At 55.9% G+C, this 19,381-nt stretch overlaps 2 protein-coding genes across 3 annotated transcripts; one reads left to right on the top strand and one right to left on the bottom strand.

Moving 5' to 3' along the window:
- Positions 1 to 747: 747 nt before the first annotated feature.
- LHB (luteinizing hormone subunit beta) lies at positions 748 to 1,598 on the top strand (the record flags this gene model as incomplete). Its single annotated transcript, XM_047835811.1, has 2 exons — positions 748 to 999; positions 1,289 to 1,598. Coding segments are annotated over 2 exons (495 nt in total), but the record flags the coding sequence as incomplete, so codon positions are not given.
- A 114-nt stretch (positions 1,599 to 1,712) lies between these two features.
- Positions 1,713 to 19,362, bottom strand: RUVBL2 (RuvB like AAA ATPase 2). Of its 2 annotated transcripts, none has more exons than XR_007147376.1 (15): positions 18,993 to 19,362; positions 14,633 to 14,687; positions 12,304 to 12,359; positions 11,640 to 11,781; positions 10,285 to 10,414; positions 10,058 to 10,124; positions 6,093 to 6,199; positions 5,909 to 6,002; positions 5,413 to 5,536; positions 5,091 to 5,185; positions 4,882 to 5,000; positions 2,973 to 3,092; positions 2,443 to 2,585; positions 1,930 to 2,044; positions 1,713 to 1,834 (listed from the first exon to the last, which is right to left on the bottom strand). XR_007147376.1 is itself a non-coding variant. In XM_047835805.1 (15 exons), the coding sequence occupies exons 1-15, from the start codon at positions 19,002 to 19,004 to the stop codon at positions 1,809 to 1,811; spliced, it is 1,392 nt and encodes a 463-aa protein (XP_047691761.1). In that variant the 5' UTR covers positions 19,005 to 19,361; the 3' UTR covers positions 1,713 to 1,808. The 2 variants fall into 2 exon arrangements, 1 of the variants encoding a protein (XP_047691761.1); XM_047835805.1 differs by having other exon boundaries at positions 2,456 to 2,585; positions 18,993 to 19,361.
- Positions 19,363 to 19,381: the final 19 nt, after the last annotated feature.

Genomic DNA, 19,381 nt, shown 5'->3' with positions numbered 1-19,381 from the left:
CCTCCGGGGTTAGGCTGTGGCACAGGAATGGCTTTCAGTGTGTGGCAGATGGAGTGGGGTTGAGGTCTGAGCCGATCACCATTCGAGGGTCCTTGGAGGGACAGCTCCAGCCTTGCCCTGGCTCCCACTCTGAGGGGCGGAGGCGGGGCTACGCCATCGGGGGCAAGGCCAGGGTCTCCCCATAGCCTACTGCCTATGACCCCAACAGGACTTCACTGGCACCTGACATAGCATCTGACGACTGAGTCAGTAAAGTCAGCTTCACCTTGGGCGCACCGAGAAGCAGGAGCCACTCCACTGAGCCACTCCCGCACACTTCCCTGACCTTTTCCGTTTCTCGCCCCCGGAAGGATTAGTGTCCAGGTTACCCCATCAGGCCGCCACCCCCAGTGGCCTTGCCGCCCCCACAGCCTGCAAGTATAAGACCAGGTAAACATCATAGGGGAGGCACCCAGAATGGAGATGCTCCAGGTAAGGCTGTGGGGTCCCCGAGGCCCTTTGCAACTCCACCCAGGTCACAGCTGGCACAGAGGGAGAGTCCTGTGACTTGATGGAGGAGGCTTCTTTCTGGAAGGGTGTGGACAGCCAGCAGGCTTCCTGCCAGGAGGAAGCAGGTGGAACAGGGCCTGAGGGTGGGAATCTGCGGGGTTGGGACGATCTGGGGCTCCTGAGTATTGGCGCAGGGGATCCAAGTGGGATGAATGGGCCCTGAATGGATGACGTCAGGCAGGGGAGCTGGGCCCCTGAACGGGTTCGTGTGAGGGACGGGAGGGTAAGGGCCCAGGGTATTGGTGTCTGGCAGGCCCTGAGACGCTGGCCTTGTCCCAGGGGCTGCTGCTGCTGTGGCTGCTGCTGAATGTGGGTGGGGTGTGGACATCCAGGGGGCCGCTGCGGCCGCTGTGCCGGCCCATCAACGCCACCCTGGCTGCTGAGAACGAGGCCTGCCCCGTCTGTGTCACCTTCACCACCACCATCTGTGCCGGCTACTGCCCCAGCATGGTGAGCTGCGGGGGTGGGGATGGACGGGCGGGGGCCTGGAATGGGTGCTGCCACCTCGGCTCCAGAGTGGATCACTGAGGACCAGGCCCACAGAAAATGGGAAATGGCAGCCTGGACAGAAGGGTGGCCTGCCCCCACCTCCCGCAGGGGCTGGGCACGAGGGAGGGAGGAAGAGCGCAGAGGGTCGGCTGCAATGCCGCACCTGTGGGGGGCGAGGGGGTGGGCACAGCGGGGCGGAGCTCGAGGGAGGGCCTGACCACGCCCCCCTCATCCCCGCCCTGGCCTCCAGATGCGAGTGCTGCCGGCGGCCCTGCCCCCTGTGCCCCAGCCCGTGTGCACCTACCGTGAACTGCGCTTTGCCTCCGTCCGGCTCCCCGGATGCCCGCCTGGTGTGGACCCCGTGGTCTCCTTCCCCGTGGCCCTCAGCTGTCGCTGCGGGCCCTGCCGCCTCAGCAGCTCCGACTGTGGGGGTCCCAGGGCCCAATCCTTGGCCTGTGACCGCCCCCCACTCCCGGGCCTCCTGTTCCTCTAAGGACCCCTCACCCCAATGCCTGGAGCCAGCAGCCGCTCTTTTCTACCCCTCCCAATAAAAGCTTCTCACACTGCACTGCGGTTGTCTTTTGTCAGGCTTAGGGTACGCGTTATGAGTATGTACACACACACACACACACACGCACACACACGCACACACACACACAGAGGCTCAGAATGGGTCCGATATCAGAACCATTTTATACAAAGTCACAGTGTCAGAACTCCAATAGAAAACAGAGCGGGGGGGGGGGGGGGAGGGCGAGGGTCACATCAGCTCAGGAGGTGTCCATGGTTTCGCCTTCTGTGAGGAGAAGGAAGGCCATGCGGTCAGGGGGGTGGGACTGAGCCCTCTGGGACTGGGGGGGGGGAGGGGCAGGGGCAGCAGGGGACACTCACTGAGCTCATTGAAGAGAAAGGCATCCTGGTACTCCTTCATGTACTGTGTAGAGCGCGACTCGTCCAGAAAGAGCGAGTAGACCCGCTTGATGTCATCTACCTGGACTTCCGTGCCCTGAGAGGGGATGACAAGACCTCAGTGCCCCCTCGCCCCCCGCCCCCCCCCAGATTGGTAGGTCACGGTGGGGACGGGGGGGATGGGGTTAGCACGCATCGCTCCTCGGCCACCTCCCGGCTGTGGGCCCAACCCCTCCGGTCCTCAGTCTCTTCATCTGTAAAATGGACCGAACGGCATTAACTTCTAGCTGCCAGACATTTACTAAGCACCTGCCACGTGTCAGGCCGGGAGATACAGGTATAAACTCGACAGACCACAGTCCCCCCCCCCCGCCCCCCCCCCCCCCCCCGCCTTTGCAAATGGATGTTCTAGGACTAAAGGCGACGACCCACTCTCAGCCCTTGGAGCAGTGAGCGCGCCGTTCACTCGCTCAGGCTGGCCCCCCGCGTGCTTACTCGGCGGGCTGACCTTGCGCTTCCGGCACACCAGGCTGGCGGCCGTGATGAGCTGGATGGCGTAGCGCAGCGACGTCTCCAGCCCGATGCGGGTCAGCACCGTGTAGGCGTCCTCACTCATCTCTACGTCTTCCTCTTCGCACCTGCCGGCAGGCGGGGCGGGAGCAGGGGTGAGCCGGGGCTGCGCCCCCCCCCCCCCACCCCCGCCCTGGGCGCCGCTGGGCGTCCTGGGGTCGCGTGGAATCTAGGTCCTTGGCCTCCAGACCCTCCCCGTCCAGGGTCCTACCCCCCAGGGTCAGCTACTGGCTCGTGCCCTCCCTTCTTTACTGTGCCCCCCCCCCCCCCCCCCCCCGCCCCCAGATCAGAGGCCACTGCTTGGATGCCCAGCCCAGCCTAGCCGCTTGCAGGCCCAGAGGCCTCCCCTCCTCAGACCTCGCTGCCCCCACTTGCCAGACAGGGTGGACGCCGGCCCTGCCGCCCAGGCCCACGGCCTGGTCCCGCCCCAGGACGCCAGGCGGCCCTGTGCATACCGGATGCGGAGGATCTGTTTCGTGTCCTTCTCACTGTAGGGCGAGGTGGAGACGATGAGCAGTCGGTCCAGGAGGTCGATGGGGATGCCGTGGGGGCTCTGGTAGCTGGTACCCCGGATCCTGGGGAGGAGGGGGAAGGGAGGGCTGTCAGGACGATGCGCCCAGAACCCAGTGCTCTGTGCCCTCTACTTGGAATACCCCACCCCCTCCCCTCCACCGCAGCCCACTCACTGGGCAAATACCACTTAACCTTCAGCTCACGGCTGCACCACCCACCAGGCAGCCGTCCCTCGACTGCGTCACCGCCCCTGTAGAGCTGGGGTGGCTTTAGCTACGTGTCTATGTCCAGGATTACTGGATCAAGGTCCTACTCCCCTGCGGGACGCCCAGCTCCACAGGGGGAGGGACTGCACCGGTCCTGTTCCCTGCTGTACCTGGCCCAGCACAAGCCCGGCACATGGCAGGTGCCAGGGAACTGAGCGGGGCCTCGTTATTCGTGACAGTTACGTTCTGAATAGTGGGGCAAACGCTCATTAGCAAACGATGAACCCCTGCTTCTAGGGGAAATCCAGTCAGGTTCTCGTGGGCCTATGTGGTCACGATGCTTTTGTCGACCAACATATAACCTGGTTCTGTGTGTTCCCGCATTTTTTTTTAATGTTTATTTGTTTTTAAAAGACAAGGGACAGAGCACAAGGCGGGGAGGGGCAGAGAGAGGAGACACAGCATCCGAAGCAGGCTCCAGGGTCTGAGCTGTCGGCACAGAGCCCGACGCGGGGCTCGAACCCACAAACTGTGCCATCGTGACCTGAGCCGGAGTCAGATGCTTAATCAACTGAGCCACCCAGGCACCGCAGAATTCCTGTTTAAAGACATCTTATTTTGGGGAACCTGGGTGGCTCAGTCGGTTAAGCATCCAACGCTTGACTTCCTCTTGGGTCACGATCTCATGGTTCATGAGTTCAAGCCCGGCGTCTGGCTCTGTGCTGACGGTGAAAACCCTGCTTGGGATTCTCTCTGTCTCCCTCTCTCTGTCTCTCTCTGCCCCTGCCCTGCTCACTCTCGCTCTCTAAAATAAATAAACTTAAACAAACACGCCGTCACCAACAAAGAGCATAAAGTGTGACAAAGTGGCAATAAATACATCACAAAAAGAACACGCGTTTGCAGCATGCGAGCTGAGACTGGAAGGCAGAACGTCACCCTGTCGGACCTGAGTCTGGGACGTCCACATCAGGGGACTCAAATTTTTTGCCACTCTGCGCGCGTCTGCACAGGAGCGCAACAGTGCCACGAATCCTGACTCGGGAGTTACAAGTAAATTTCAGGGAGAGTACGCAGACTCCCAAATAGGTCACGTGCAAATAACGAGGAGCAAGTGGGTTTGCTGCCTGTCTCAGAAGGCGTCCCGTGCAGACAAGGCGGACAAGAGAGCACCAGGGCCAGGGGTAGTGGCAACACCCGAGGGCAGACGTTCGTTCCAAGCTTTACCAGAACCTGGGGCACTTCGTGTGTCCGGAATTTTTCCGTGGCGTCCTTAGGGCCCGAAGAAATATTAAGTGCTATTACGCAGTTTGGTCTAAGTGACCTAACTGGAGTGATTTATGCAGTGTCCAACACGGGTCACCGTGCTTCCCTCAAAAACTTAAAACATCCCGCAGCACTTGTGCGTTTTCTGCAGCGCCCCGGGGATGCCCCGGCACACAGCTGGGGAACCGTAGCCGCAAAGGGTACAGAAACAGAAAGACAGAAAGAACAGGGTCCGCCGACTTCCTCGTGGGACGGAGTTGCCTGCCTACCTTGTTTAAGGTCCCGGCAGGGATCTCAACAAACAGGTCCTGTTTGCCCTGTGGCCACGCCCACCGCCCGGGGCACCCCGTTTCCCCGGGGGCCGTTGAGGGGGGCTCACCGGGTGATGCCTCGGTTGGTGGCCATGATGAGGACCGGCGCCATGTCACTTTCCAGGGCCCGATTGAGGAAGGAGAAGCTCTCAATGTCCAGCATGTGCACCTCGTCGATGAACAGCACCTGGGGGCCACTGAGGGTCAAACCCACCGCCCAGGCCTCTCTGCTCCCGCCTCCCCGACCGCAAGCCACCTGCCCTCCCCCAGCACTCACTCCAGGGATGATCTCCGCCTTGCCCTCCTCACGCCACTCAGCCACCTTGGCGTTGATCTGCTCTCGGACCTCTGACTTGATCTCCCCGGTGTCGCCTGTGGGAAGCGCGAGTGTCGGGGGACGGGCATCCCGGGCCGGAGGGCGGCCAAAGATAAAGACGGGACGCCAGAGACAGAGGGAAGAGAGACCGAGACCGGAGCGGCAAAGCGACAGAAGGGCCGGGAACCGTCCCAGACAGGAGGAGAACCAGAGACAGAGACCCCAGGGAGAAGTGATGGCGGGACACGCGTGCCCCCCGTTGGGCAACCCTAAGGGGCCCCACCTGAGAAGAGAGCCAGGAAGCCCTGGGTGCGGGAGTTGATGACGTCGATCTCGTGCAGGGACACCGTGTGCACCACCTCCTTGCGTTTCTGGAGCTCCCCGTCTGGGCACTGCACAAACTTGGTCTGTGGGGCCGGGAGGGGTGGGAGAGACAAGAGCAGAGAAGAGCATGAAAGGGGGGCCTGAAGGGGCTGTCTGGGGGTGGGGTGGTGGGGGGCGGGGAGACTGGATCCCTGAAATGGAGCTGAGGATCCAGAAACCCCAGGTCCAAGAGGTAGTAGCGGCTAGGGCATTCGAGAGCACTGAAGGACCGGGGGTTCCTGGAGGACCTCGGCCTTCACGAGCAAACTGCTACGCTGAAGGGCCCTGGCCGTCCCAGAGGGTACAGGGAAGAACCAGGAGTGCCGGGGACATGTGGTACTGGGCCATGGGGGTGAGGGAGGAGATGCAAACATCCCAGAGCCTGGAGCGAGGGGATCCCCAGAGCCCTGGCCCACCTGGGAACCCATGGCGTCATAGTCGCGAGCGCGTGTGAAGGAACGGCCCAGCTTGGAGATCTTGCCCGTGGCCTTGTCGATGGTGATCACGTCCCTGCGGAGGATGGGGGAAGGGCAGAAGTGAGGACAGGAAAGAGCCCAAGCTCCCCTACCCCGGCCACCCAGCGTAGCCCCTGCCGCTCACCCGGCCTGGACCTTGTCCTTGGTCAGGGACTCGATCATCTTGGTGCCCAGGTCGTATATGGTCTCCATCTCGGTGGTCTTAAGGGTCAGCTTCCCTACCTTAGAGCCCTGAGAGGGGGGACATGCCAGGCAAGGAGTTTCAGAGGGGGCCCAATGTCTCCCCAACACAGCCTCAAAATGGGCACGACGCAGGGATGCTTCTGGGGGTGGTGGATATAGTCACGGTCATGACCGTGGTGATGGCCTCGTGGGCACACACGTATGCCAAAACTTAACACCCTGCAAACTTTATTATTATTTTTTATTTGCTTTTAACATTTATTTATTTATTTATTTATTTATTTATTTATTTATTTTTTAATTTTTTTTAACGTTTATTTATTTTTGAGACAGAGAGAGACAGAGCATGAACGGGGGAGGGGCAGAGAGAGAGGGAGACACAGAATCGGAAACAGGCTCCAGGCTCTGAGCCAGCAGCCCAGAGCCTGACGCGGGGCTCGAACTCACGGACCGCGAGATCGTGACCTGGTTGAAGTCAGACGCTTAACCGACTGCGCCACCCAGGCGCCCCAAACATTTATTTATTTTTGAGAGACAGAGACAGAGCGTGAGCAGGGGAGGGGCAGAGAGAGAGGGAGACACAGAATCCAAAGCGGGTTCCAGGCTCCCAGCTGTCAGCACAGAGGCCGATGCGGGGCTCGAACTCATGCACCGTGAGATCGTGACCTGAGCCGAAGTCGGACGCGTAACCAACTGAGCCACCCAGGCGCCCCGTCCTAACACCCTGCAAACTTTCGATGTGTGCAGCTTTTGTAAGTCAACTGCACCTCAGGAAACCGATGACTAAAATCCCAGGAAGCAAACACCCAACAACCTACCTAAAAGATCAAATCCATAAAAACAACACGGACTAGGGGTCCCACGACATGGGGTCACACTCTCCCATTCTTTGTTTCATATCCAAATAACAGGTGGGTTTTTTTTTGTTTTTGTTGATCACAAACCCAGAAAACAGAGCTAAGCTAAACACAGCTAAGGAAACAAAAACGCCACACTCCCTCCCCACAAGATAACACAGTCAACATCTTTAAGGCTTTTCCAGCAGATCCACCTGTCTCTTCTTTCCAGTTCTTTCTGCAGGGACAGGTGGCAGGATAAAAGAGTTGGGATTGGGGCGCCTGGGTGGCGCAGTCGGTTAAGCGTCCGACTTCAGCCAGGTCACGATCTCGCCGTCCGGGAGTTCGAGCCCCGCGTCGGGCTCTGGGCTGATGGCTCAGAGCCTGGAGCCTGTTTCCGATTCTGTGTCTCCCTCTCTCTCTGCCCCTCCCCCGCTCATGCTCTGTCTCTCTCTGTCCCAAAAATAAATAAACGTTGAAAAAAAAATTAAAAAAAAAAAAAAAAAGAGTTGGGATTAAGGAGGGAGATAAAGGTGATTTCGGTTTTACGCCTTTATTTTTATTTTTAAAGATTTATTTATTGGGGCGCCTCAGTGGTTCAGTCGGCTGAGCATCTGACTTTGGCTCAGGTCATGATCTCACGGTTCGTGAGTTCAAGCCCCGTGTCAGGCTCTGTGCTGACAGCTTGGAGCCTGGAGCCTGGAGCCTGCCTTGGATTCTGTGCCTCCCTCTCTCTCTCTGCCCCTCTCCCGCTTACTCTCTGAGCAGGCTCAGTGCTACCAGTGCAGAGGCCAATGCAGGGCTCGAACCCACAAACCATGAGATCATGACCTGAGTTGAAACCAAAAAAGAGGTGCTTAACCGACTGAGCCACCCAGGCACCCCTGGTTTTACATTTAAAAAAAAAAATTTTTTTTAACGTTTATTCATTTCTGAGAGAGAGAGAGAGCACAAGCGGGGGAGGAGCAGAGACAGAAAGAGGGAGGCACAGAATCCAAAGCAGGCCCCAGGCTCTGAGCTGTTAGCACAGAGCCCTACGTGGGACTGGAACTCACGGACCATAAGATCATGACCTGAGCTGAAGTCGGCCGCTTAACTGACTGAGCCACCCAGGCGCCCCCCCGCTGTTGTAAACTTTTAAGGAGAGGATGTATTCATGTATTTCTTCTGTAATAAAAATTGAATTTTTTTTCATTTTTTTTTTTCAACGTTTATTTATTTTTGGGACAGAGAGAGACAGAGCATGAACGGGCGAGGGGCAGAGAGAGAGGGAGACACAGAATCGGAAACAGGCTCCAGGCTCCGAGCCATTAGCCCAGAGCCTGACGCAGGGCTCGAACTCACGGACCGCGAGATCGTGACCTGGCTGAAGTCGGACGCTTAACCGACTGCGCCACCCAGGCGCCCCTAAAAACTGAATTATAAAGAACCATCTTGGGGGCAGGACACCTGGCTGGCTCAGTCGATGGAGCCTAATCTTAGGGTTGTGCATTTCAGTCCCATGTTGGGGGTAGAATTTACTTTAAACGAAAAGAACTATCTTGGGACTAGTTTTCTCTATATTCACACACCCTCCTACCATATTTCTTAAATTCAAAATGTAATTGCCGATGGATGGGACTAATTTAGAAGACTGCAGACAGGTGTTAAAAGTGCAAGTCAACTGGGGCTCCCGGGCGGCTCAGTCAGTTAAACGTCGGACTTCGGCTCAGGTCATGGTCTTGCGGTTCGTGAGTTCGAGCCCCGCGTCGGGCCCTGTGCTGACAGCTCAGAGCCTGGAGCCTGCTTCGGATTCTGTGTCTCCCTCTCATTCTGTCCCTCCCCTGCTTGCACCCTGTCTCTCTCTCTCTCTCTCTCTCTCTCAAAAAAAATTAAGATTAAAAAAAAAAATTAAAAAGTGCAAGTCAATGTAATTATACATCTTAAATCTATTTCCGCTGAAAACGATGAGCAACCAAGAGACGGTGTCCACAGTATAAGACACAGAGACAGAAGGTGACTCTGTGTGAGGTCAACAGGCTTGAGGCATGTCTAAGTGTCCTTTTGTTTAGCATGTTTCTCGAAACTGTCACTTAAGCGTGTAACAGAGAACGACAAACCAGAGAAAACGACAAACTCAAAAACACTGTGCCATGTGAAAGAAGCCAGCCGCAAAGTCACTTATGCTGCAGGACTCCACTTATAAAAAAAAATTTTTTACTTTTGATAAAAAGAGAGAGAGAGAGAGAGAGAGGGAGTGGGGGAGGGACAGAGAAAATCCCAAGCAGGTCCCGTGCCGTCAGCACAGAGCCCGATGTGGGGCTTGATCCCACAAACCTTGAGATCGTATCCTGAGCCGAAATCATGAGTCCGATGCTTCACCAACTGAGCCACCCAGGAGCCCCTTCATGGTGGTTTTAAGGGTATTTGCCTTAGAAGAACTTACCAGACTACACACTTATTTTACGTGGTTCTTTATATCCGTTTTCTTTTATGACAAAAGTGTTAACATTCTTAGCTTCATAAAAAGGGAGCGACTAAGGATGACGGGGCGCCCGGGGGGCTCAGTTGGCTAAGCGTCCGACTTCGACTCACGTCATGATCTCTTGGTTTGGTGAGTTCGAGCCCCCGCATCAGGCTCTGTGCAGTCAGCTCAGAACCCGCTTCGGATCCTCTGTCTTTCTCTCTCTGGCTCCCCCTCCGCCACTTGCGCACACATGCTTGTGTGCGGGCTCTCTCTCTCTCTCTCTCTCTCTCTCAAAAAAAAAAAAAAAAAAAATTAAGAAAAAAAAAGGCAGCGAATCACAACTACATAAGCTGGATAGGAAAACTTTTTGCTCTAAGCTGTACAGATGCCACAGAACAGGTCTTAGGTTGAACCATTAAGGATTCATGGTGAGAAACTTCCAGAGATTCTCTGTCAAGACACCACTTGGTTTAACTGCTCACGGTGTCGCTCACAGATGGGATGAACCGTTAACTGACCCCCTACCGTAGGCACGCAGAGGGGTCCAACCCGCAGCTCAAGAACATTCCATGGATGCTGACCTCAGCCAGGACCGGCCGCCACCCGACCTTTCAGCGGACTCACCGTCCCTGTCGCTGGCCGATCGATCTGGATCTCCACCACCTCGCCTTCGATGATCTCGGTCTCCTCCCTGGGCAGAGAAAGGGCGTGATCAAGAGAGCCCAATGCTCGGGCCCTCAGGAATCGCTAACTCCCATGAGCCCTTGGGCACAGGACAAGCCGAAGAAGGCAAGGGTCATCAGAGGCCACCGGGAGCTGGCTTCTTGCCCTGCACCGGGTCCTGGGCTTACTTGATGCGAACCCCGATAGACCTCCGGAAGGCCTGCGTCAGCGCCTCTGTCTTGCTCATCTCCAGGGAGAAGATCTCGCTGCCCGCGATGGCTGTGAATGGGGTGTCAGGGCCCAGGGCCTGTGCCATGCCTGGGGAAGAGGTGGCCTGGTTAGGTGGGGGCAGCCTGGCACCAGGTCCCCAAAACCTACTCGGGGTCAACGCAGCTCTTGCTCCTCGGGAAGGAGCGTAGTTGAGGTGGGCTCGGCGCTGGGGGTGGTCAGGGAGACGCAGTGGAAGCCAGTGATGACTTAGAGCCGTCGCGCTGCCCAGGGGGCCAACCTCCTGACCCTATAATCTGGCCAAGCCCCTCTCCCAATCTCCAGGATCTGTTTAGCCTCCAGGCTCAGGGGTAATGAGTAAGAGTAGAGGCCAAAAGAGGGCTGAAAGGGTAGTTAAGGGTGGGGGCTCGAGCCAGACCCAGGTTCGAGTCCTGGCTCCACCACGAGGCACGGGAACCACCACGAGGAAGGGTCTCCTCTCCGGCTGGAGGACAGTGGGGCTGTTCTTACAGCCACTTCAAGCACCGAGCCACGTCTCACAGACAGGAAGTCACTGAACCTTTCTGACCAATGGGAGGCGGGAACCCTTCTTGGTCCCTTTTTCGTGGGCCGTGCTCAGTGCCTGGACAGCCTGTTCCCTATTGTCTGTCCCAGGGACTCCGTGGCATCCTGCAAGTCTTAGCTGTGCTCCTGATTCATCTGGAAAGTCTCCCCTGCTCCCTCCTTAGGGCCAGGAGTCTCTTCTGTCCATCACAGCACACTGTGTCCCCAGAATGGAAACTCCCGAAAAGTCAAGGCTTCGGTCTTACTCATCTAAGTGTCCTCAGTGTCTGGCCCAGGGCCTGGACCCCCATTTTATTAAGGAAGCAATGGCCCACATTCAAACGCAAGAAATGTTTTAATGTCTCAGCGTGTTGCAGTGGAGACGTGTTGTGGCCAGACGATTAAGCTCTAGTCAATAAGACAGAAGCAAAAGTGTGTTGAAGCCCAAAGGCAGCCGCTTAAAGGGAGTGACGTTTAAAGGGAGGGAAGTACACTCTCACTGCAGGTCCCCTTTCTCCTACATGGGAGCATGCGCACGAAGGCTGGAGCTTAGGCAACCCTCTTGGAACATGAGGTGACCCTGACATGGCAGCGAGTGCCTAAATGGCCTACATTCAGACTCTTCTATGTGAGAGAACGAACCAGAGAGTTTAAGACCCCGCCATTTTGGGTTGTCGGTTAAATGTGGCTGAACCCAAGCTTGATTTACACAGGAAGGATTATCTTCTTGTGTAAGAGACCAGAAAAGCTCCTGCCCCGAGAGGCCTCTCACCCATGGCGATGGCTGTCTTCCCCGTGCCCGGCTGGCCAGCGATGAGGACTGCCCGCCCGGCGATCTTCCCTTCCCGGATCATCTCCAGCACAACCCCAGCTGCCCGCCGGGCTGCGAGCTGCCCCACCATGCCCTGGGAAGCCTGCAGGAGGGGAGGCGAGAATACACCAGGTTACCTCCTATTGGGCTGCAACCCCTTTTCCAGCCCCTCCTGCCTAGTGACATGAAAGGGCACGGTGTCAGCTAGGACTTGGGGAAAAGGGAAGAAAGCCTTTTCCGCCCCAATATCTTCAGACAATTCAGACGCTAGGGGCACCTGCGTGGCTCCATCGGTTAAGCGTCTGACTTTTGGTTTCGGCTCAGGTTATGATCTCACGGTTCTTGAGTTCAAGCCCTGTGCCCGGCTCTGTGTTGACAGCACGGAGCCTGCTTGGGATTCTCTGTCTCCCACTGTCTCTGCCCTCTGCCCCTCCCCCCACAAATAAATAAACATTAAGATAAAAAAAAAATAAAGAAATAAAAAAAAATCTCTACGTGTGGCTGAATTTTGTCAGTAAGTAGCCAAAGTTCCGGGAGCTCCTAAGTCACCCCAGGGGCCTAGGTGGCCCTCCCCGCCTGAGGCCTCCGCGGATCAGCTTTCCCATCCCACTGCCCCCAACCCTACCTGCCGTGGCTCCAAGGCATCGTCCAGCCCCAGCCCCCGGATGTGGGAGTGCGCACCTGCGTTGGGGGAAAGAACCAGAAGACACGGTTACCAGCCGGCTCGTGATGACATGTGGCCTGAGGAAAAGGGTTCCTTCCCTCAGCCCTGGTTTCCTCCTTGGCCAAATGGGGGGCCCGAGTCTCCCCCTCACTGGGAGGATGGCTGGTGGTGGTAAATGCTCAATAAACTGGAGCTGCCCTTAGGATACGGCACAGCAGGACCAGAATCACCGAGACCTGGTTAACTACATCATCAGATCAGGAACTAACCGTGACAGCAAGCGGTCACAATTATTTTGTGTTTATAGCCTAATGGCCTCACAGGGTTCTTATTTCGTTCCATGTAACCTTGAGAAACAGTGAGTCCCAGCGATGATCACCCCAGAGTGCTTCTGGGGTTCAGTCACCGCCTCAGGCCCTCAACATGAACTTGAGGGAACCCAGAGACATTAAACTCCTTGCCCGAGATCACACGGCCAGTAAGAGGTAAAGACGTGGGATTTCAATGGTGCACACCAGACCCGGGCTGGGAAACTACAGCCTGCAGGCCAGTCACTTGTTTTTGTAAATCAAGTTTCACTGGGGGCGCCTGGGTGGCTCCGTCGGTTGAGCGTCCAACTTCAGCTCAGGTCATGACCTCACTGTCCGTGAGTTTGAGCCCTGCATCGGGCCCTGTGCTGACCGCTCAGAGCCTGGAGCCTGTTTCGGATTCTGTGTCTCCCTCTCTCTCTGCCCCTCCCCTGTTCATGCTCTGTCTCTCTCTGTCTCAAAAAAATTAAAAAAAAAAAAAAAAGTTTCATTGGAACACGGCCACGCCCATTCACTTACATACTGCCTGTGACTGCTTTCACGTCGCAACAGAAGCACTGAATATTTTCCCCAGGGAAGAGATTTACTGTCTGGCCCTTTAAGAAAAGATTTGTTGGGGCGCCTGGGTGGCGCAGTCGGTTAAGCGTCCGACTTCAGCCAGGTCACGATCTCGCGGTCCGGGAGTTCGAGCCCCGCGTCGGGCTCTGGGCTGATGGCTCAGAGCCTGGAGCCTGTTTCCGATTCTGTGTCTCCCTCTCTCTCTGCCCCTCCCCCGTTCATGCTCTGTCTCTCTCTGTCCCAAAAATAAATAAACGTTGAAAAAAAAAAAAAAAAAAAAAAAAAAAAAAAGAAAAGATTTGTTGACCCCAGCACTAGACCGTAAGCACCTTGAGGGCAGCTTGTGTCGACTGGGTCCTCAGCTCTAATCGCGCCTGAGCCTTGGACGCTGAGCACAGTGTCAGCACCTGCACGTTACATGCATGTGCTCGTGGAATCTTTTATTGAGTGATGAGGTTAACTACCTTTGCTCCATTTTGCAGATAAGGACACCGAGGCAGAGAGCAACTAGCCTCTTGCAACGGAAGTGGTCCCAGCGGCGGGCCTCCAGAACCCACGTTCATGGCCACGAGGGCCTTTGCTTCTAGGGCCTCTCTTGTAGGCACTGAGTGAACGGACATGAAAGAATGAGAATAGTCTTGGGGCGCCTGGGTGGCTCAGTCGGTTACGCGTCCAGCTTCGGCTCAGGTCGTGATCTCACGGTTCATGAGTTCGAGCCCCGCGTCCAGCTCTGTACTGACAGCTCGGAGCCTGGAGCCTGCTTCGGATTCTGTGTCTCCCTCTCTCTCTGCCCCTCCCCACGCCAAAATAAATACACGTTAAAAGAATGAATACAGCCTCCTCTGTGCAGGTAAAGCACTTTTTGGAGGCTGCACCCTGCGGGCCCCACCGCACCCCAGCTTCGTGCTCCTGCCTTCACAGCTTCCTCGGTGCGTGAGCCAGGACCAGTGGCTTGGCTGCTCGGAGTCTCGGTTTCCTCAGCTAAAAATGGGATAAGGGTCGCCATACACCCTCTCCGGGGATAGCGAGAGAATTCGGCAGGAACTCACGCGTTCGCTGGTTAGCTGTGGAGCGCCCACTCTGCCGAGGCCCCTGCTGGGGACACAGCCAGAAACGAGCCAGAGCTGGTCCCCGCCCTCGCGGAACTAATGGCACAGCGTGGGAGGGGTGCACGGGCCGACCCCAGCAAGCGCTCAGCAAACATCCGCTTTTACGATTTCCTAGCAAAACGGTACGCCCAGGAGCCCTACCGGGCTAGGCCCCCACGTGCCTTGCTGAGCCCGCTCTGCGACTCGGGATTCTCTGCATCATCAGACAGGGGGACAGGGTGGCAGGCAGGCCACCCCCCTCTCAGGGTTCCTGGGCAGGGCTCTGTTGAAGGCAGGCAGGGTCTAGGTCCCTGTTCGTGACCCACGCTCACTCACCGATACGTTCAATCCTCGTCACGTCTCGGATCTCTGGGACCTTGGTTGTGGCTGTCTGGGAGCGGAGGAAGACGCATCAGAAGCGCGCTCGCGGTCCCCGTTTTCGCCAGCTCCTCTGTCCCTCCCGCCCACAGCCTGGGAGGAAGTCCTTTTCATGCCTCTTCCCCGTGGGCAGGCCAAGAGCCCACACACCTGTCACTCTCATCCTTCTCGTTGGTCACCAACTAAATGCTGGTTGACTGACCACAGCACACCGAGTTCCAGAAAGACAAGGACCGTGTCTGTCTCGGTCACACCTCTGTCCCCGGGGCCTCAGCCCGTTGTTGGGTGCCCAGGAATTATGTGGTTAAGAAAGAAGCTTGGGGCGCCTGGGTGGCACAGTCGGTTAAGCGTCCGACTTCAGCCAGGTCACGATCTCGCGGTCCGTGAGTTCGAGCCCCGCGTCGGGCTCTGGGCTGATGGCTCAGAGCCTGGAGCCTGTTTCCGATTCTGTGTCTCCCTCTCTCTCTGCCCCTCCCCCGTTCATGCTCTGTCTCTCTCTGTTCCAAAAATAAATAAACGTTGAAAAAAAAATTTTTTTTTAATAAATAAATAAATAAATAAAAAGAAAGAAGCCCCCCTCGCTCTCCCACAACCCTGATAACAGACACGAGCGCGGAATAGCAAGCTGGACGTGGCCTGGCCCCCGACTGCCCAGCCTCCTGTGCCACGCTGCCTGGATCCTTGTCACTAGGCCTTTGCACGTGCACATCCCAGAGTCCTTTGCCCGGGCCCGACTAGTTCTGGGGTCTCCGGATGTCCGGACAGAACAAAAGGTCTCCTCTGGGAGCCTGCTATCTGGCTGTGCGATCTCACACATAGGAGGGAGACTGTCAGATCAATGTTCTCGGCTCCAATAGACGGGACTCCCATGAAGGGTACAGCCCACATCTCGCTTGTTCACTTGGGGTGCAGTGTTTGCGGGATGGGTGAATGATGTGCTGTACGGAAATGCTGAGTTCATTCAACAAGCAAGTATCAAGTCCTCTGGGATCGCCAGCTCTCCGAAAAGAGAGGCCGGCCACCATCTCTTGTCCTATAGCGGAGAGAGAGGAGTAGATACCTCCCCGGGACAATTCGAGAACGCCCAGAAGATTCACACAAGTGTCCACGGCAGCCTTATCCACAAGAGCCACATACACTTTTTTATTTAAAAAAAATTTTTTTTTTCAACGTTTATTTATTTTTGGGACAGAGAGAGACAGAGCATGAACGGGCGAGGGGCAGAGAGAGAGGGAGACACAGAATCGGAAACAGGCTCCAGGCTCTGAGCCATCAGCCCAGAGCCCGACGCGGGGCTCGAACTCCCGGACCGCGAGATGGTGACCTGGCTGAAGTCGGACGCTTCACCGACTGCGCCACCCAGGCGCCCCAACATATGCTTTTTTAAAGCTTATTTATTTACTTGGGAAAACCCAAAATGTCCGCCAATAGATGCATGGATAAACAAAACGTGATACGTCCACACTTGGAATAGCATTCAGCCATAAAAAGAAAGTTCTGGGGTGCCTGGGTGGATCAGTCAGTGGAGCATCTGACTCTTGATGTTGGCCTAGGTCACGATCTCACGGTTCGTGATTTCAAGCCCCACGTCGGGCTCTGTGCTGGCAGCATGGAGCCTGCTTGGGACTCTCTCTCTCTCTCTCTCTCTCTCTCTCTCTCTCTCTCTCTGTCCCTCCCCTGTTCTTTCTCTCTCTCTCAAAATGAATAATCTTAAAAAAAAAAAAGAAAACATCATGCTAAGTGAAAGAAGCTAGACACAAAAGGTCACAGATGGTGTGCCATCCTTGGCCTGAAACGTCCAGGATGAGCAAACCCACAGAGGCAGGAAGCACATTAGTGGTGGCCTAGAGGCCTAGAGCCAGAGGGTATGGGAGGGCTGGGGGATCGTGGCCAAGAGGTACAGGGTTTCCTTCTGGGGAGGATGAAAAATGTCCTGAAACTGATGGAGGTGATGATTGCACAACTGTGAACGCACCAGAGACACTGACCTATATGTTTTAAATGGGCAACTTGTTGGGGCGCCTGGGTGGCGCAGTCGGTTAAGCGTCCGACTTCAGCCAGGTCACGATCTCGCGGTCCGTGGGTTCGAGCCCCACGTCGGGCTCTGGGCTGATGGCTCGGAGCCTGGAGCCTGCTTCCGATTCTGTGTCTCCCTCTCTCTCTGCCCCTCCCCCGTTCATTCTCTGTCTCTCTCTGTCCCAAAAATAAATAAACGTTGAAAAAAATAATAAAAAAAAAAAAAATGGGCAACTTGTACAGCAGGGGGATGATATTGCAATAAGGCTGTTAAAAAAAATCTGGGCGGTGGGTCTTAGGCTGTATTATTTGCAGACACTGGAGTGTCTCACAACTTCTTTCCTTTTTTTTTTTTTTAAACCTTATTTATTTAAGTAATCTCTACACTCAACGTGGGGCTCGAACTCAAGACCCCGAGATCAAGCGTTGCCGCTCCGTTGACTGCGCCAGGCACACGCCCCTCACAATTTCTAATAAGGAAAGGAAAGCCTAAGAAGCCAACCTGTTGATCCAGTGCCTCGGTCACCTGCCTCCAACACCTCTTCCCTCCTACAGGTCTCTCTTCTTCCACCAGGAGAGGAGACTGAGGCATCCAACCTAGTGGAGCCTCCGGTCTCCGGAACCGAGTTTAGACCCCCACACATCTCCACACAGCCCATCGGACCCCACTTGAGGCAATAAATGGTCGTGGATCCAGAAATCCCAACCCCCCCCTTTTGTTTTTTAGCATTTCTTCTTCTTATTATTATTATTAATGCTTATTTATTTTTGATAGAAACAGAGCACAAGCCAGGGAGGGGCAGAGAAGAGGGAGACACAGAATCCGAAGCAGGCTCCAGGCTCCGAGCTGTCAGCACAGAGCCCGAGGCGGGGTTCGAACTCACAAGCTGTGAGATCATGACCTGAACTGAAGTCAGACGCTTAACCGACTGAGCCACCCAGGCGCCCCCAGAAATCCCAACCCTTAACGATCCCAACACAAATAGACTTGCGTCCTACAAGGCCTTCCGTTTCACGAGAAGCCTCTCCTACGCTGCGCTGTCCACTGACCCCATGGAAGCAGAGATCATTTAAAAAGCTTTAAGTTTATTTATTCATTTCGAGAGAAACAGAGAGAGTGAGTGGGGGAGGGGCAGAGAAAGAGGGAAAATCCCAAGCAGGCTCCACACTAGCACCGTCAGCAGAGAGCCCAATGCAGGGCTTGAACTCAAACTCACCAATCGTGAGATCATGACCTGAGCAGAGACCAAGAGTCTGACGCTTAACGGACTGAGCCACCCGGCGCCCTAAGCAGAGGTCATTTTAAAACTCAGCACCCACCATCCCTTTTAAACTTCCAACAGTTCATCCATGTTCCTGGGAACTGGGTCTCAGGAGTGTGGCCATTATCTTTCCTCTTCTTCCCTACCCACCCCCTTTTGCCATGGCAGCAGCCACAGACTCAAGTCCCGCCCCCATCCCTCCGGGTCGCTATGGGAACCCAAGTAGCTGGAAACCCAGTTCCACCCCCAAGCTAAGGCCACATCCCTTCTTCTTCCAGATGTTTCTCGGGCGAGTACTTGGTGCCTGGGCCAGTGCGGCTGGCCTCTCCTTTACAGAGCTCACATGCACTCATTCATTCAAACATTCAAGTGATAACTTACTGAGCATCCACACGGAGTATGAGGTGCTGCAACAGGAAAATGGCCAAAACAATTCCATGACGAGATCCCACACCTCTGGAACCCCATCCCCACGGACACCCTCCAGGTTCTCAACACTCTTGTGGCTCAAGGCTAAGCAACTTCACGCTCTCAAGCACACAGGACAGGTCCCCACCTGGGCTTTCTCCTATAGTCAGGTGCCATTTATACAACCCTCATTAGACTTCAGGGCAAAAGACTGGAGAACTGGCTGCTGATTGCACTCAGAAGATGGGAAGCTGGAGTTCCCATAACACGATGTAGTCAGATCTGATCACTGAGCCCTTGAATATCCACTTGAATCCAGGATAATAAGAGTCCAGTCCCCAGCCCCTCCTCCCTCAGCCTCAGGAGTCCGGGCCCCCAGCACCTTTTTCCCTCAGATCCAGGGGTCCGGGAACCCAACACCCTCCTCCCTTAGATCCAGGAGTCCAGTCTCCGGCCCCCTCCTCCCTTAGACTCAGAAGTCCGGGCCCCCAGCACCTTCCTCCCTCAGATCTAGGGGTCCGGACCCCCAGGCCCCTCCTCCCTTAGATCCAAGGATTCAGGTCCTCAGTCCCCTTCCCGCTCCGACTCGGGAGTGTGGGTTTTCCCCTCCGCTCTCCGCACGCCGCACTTACCACGGTTGCCATGATGCTCACCAACCGCCAATATCCTAGCGGAAACGGAAACGCGCTAGAAACGAGGCGTTCTGGTCCCTCTAGACGGCTAAAGTCCTCCAAAGATCTCGGCGTTCCTTCATAAATATGCAAACTCTCCTTTTGTGGGCGTGGCGTCACTTTTCAGGACCCGCTCTTCCGCCGAGGCTGAGCTGGTAAATGGGTGCCCGGAACTCCTGGGTCGGTTCCCAACGCCTCCTGACCCCTCCCTTTACCCAGGCCTCCTTGCCGAGGCTGATTGCAAAATTCTCAAGACTTCTTTGGGCAACCCCACGTCCCCCACGCTCCCTTTCCTCCTTATTCCACCCTCTCCTCTCTCTGCTAACGCTGGAGCCTCAGGTTTAGGATTG

The sequence above is a fragment of the Prionailurus viverrinus genome, chromosome E2 (genome assembly GCF_022837055.1).
Source record: "Prionailurus viverrinus isolate Anna chromosome E2, UM_Priviv_1.0, whole genome shotgun sequence".
Classification (NCBI taxonomy): domain Eukaryota; kingdom Metazoa; phylum Chordata; class Mammalia; order Carnivora; family Felidae; genus Prionailurus; species Prionailurus viverrinus.
Note: the sequence above shows the minus strand (reverse complement) of the source record. Positions and strands in the feature narration are given on the sequence as shown.

Coding starts and splice junctions, on each gene's coding strand:
- RUVBL2 (XM_047835805.1), bottom strand. Junction 11,782..12,303: donor ATGCCTTGGAGCCACGGCAG/GTAGGGTTGGGG, acceptor CCCCTCCTGCAG/GCTTCCCAGGGCATGGTGGG. Junction 10,125..10,284: donor TCTATCGGGGTTCGCATCAA/GTAAGCCCAGGA, acceptor TTCTCTGCCCAG/GGAGGAGACCGAGATCATCG.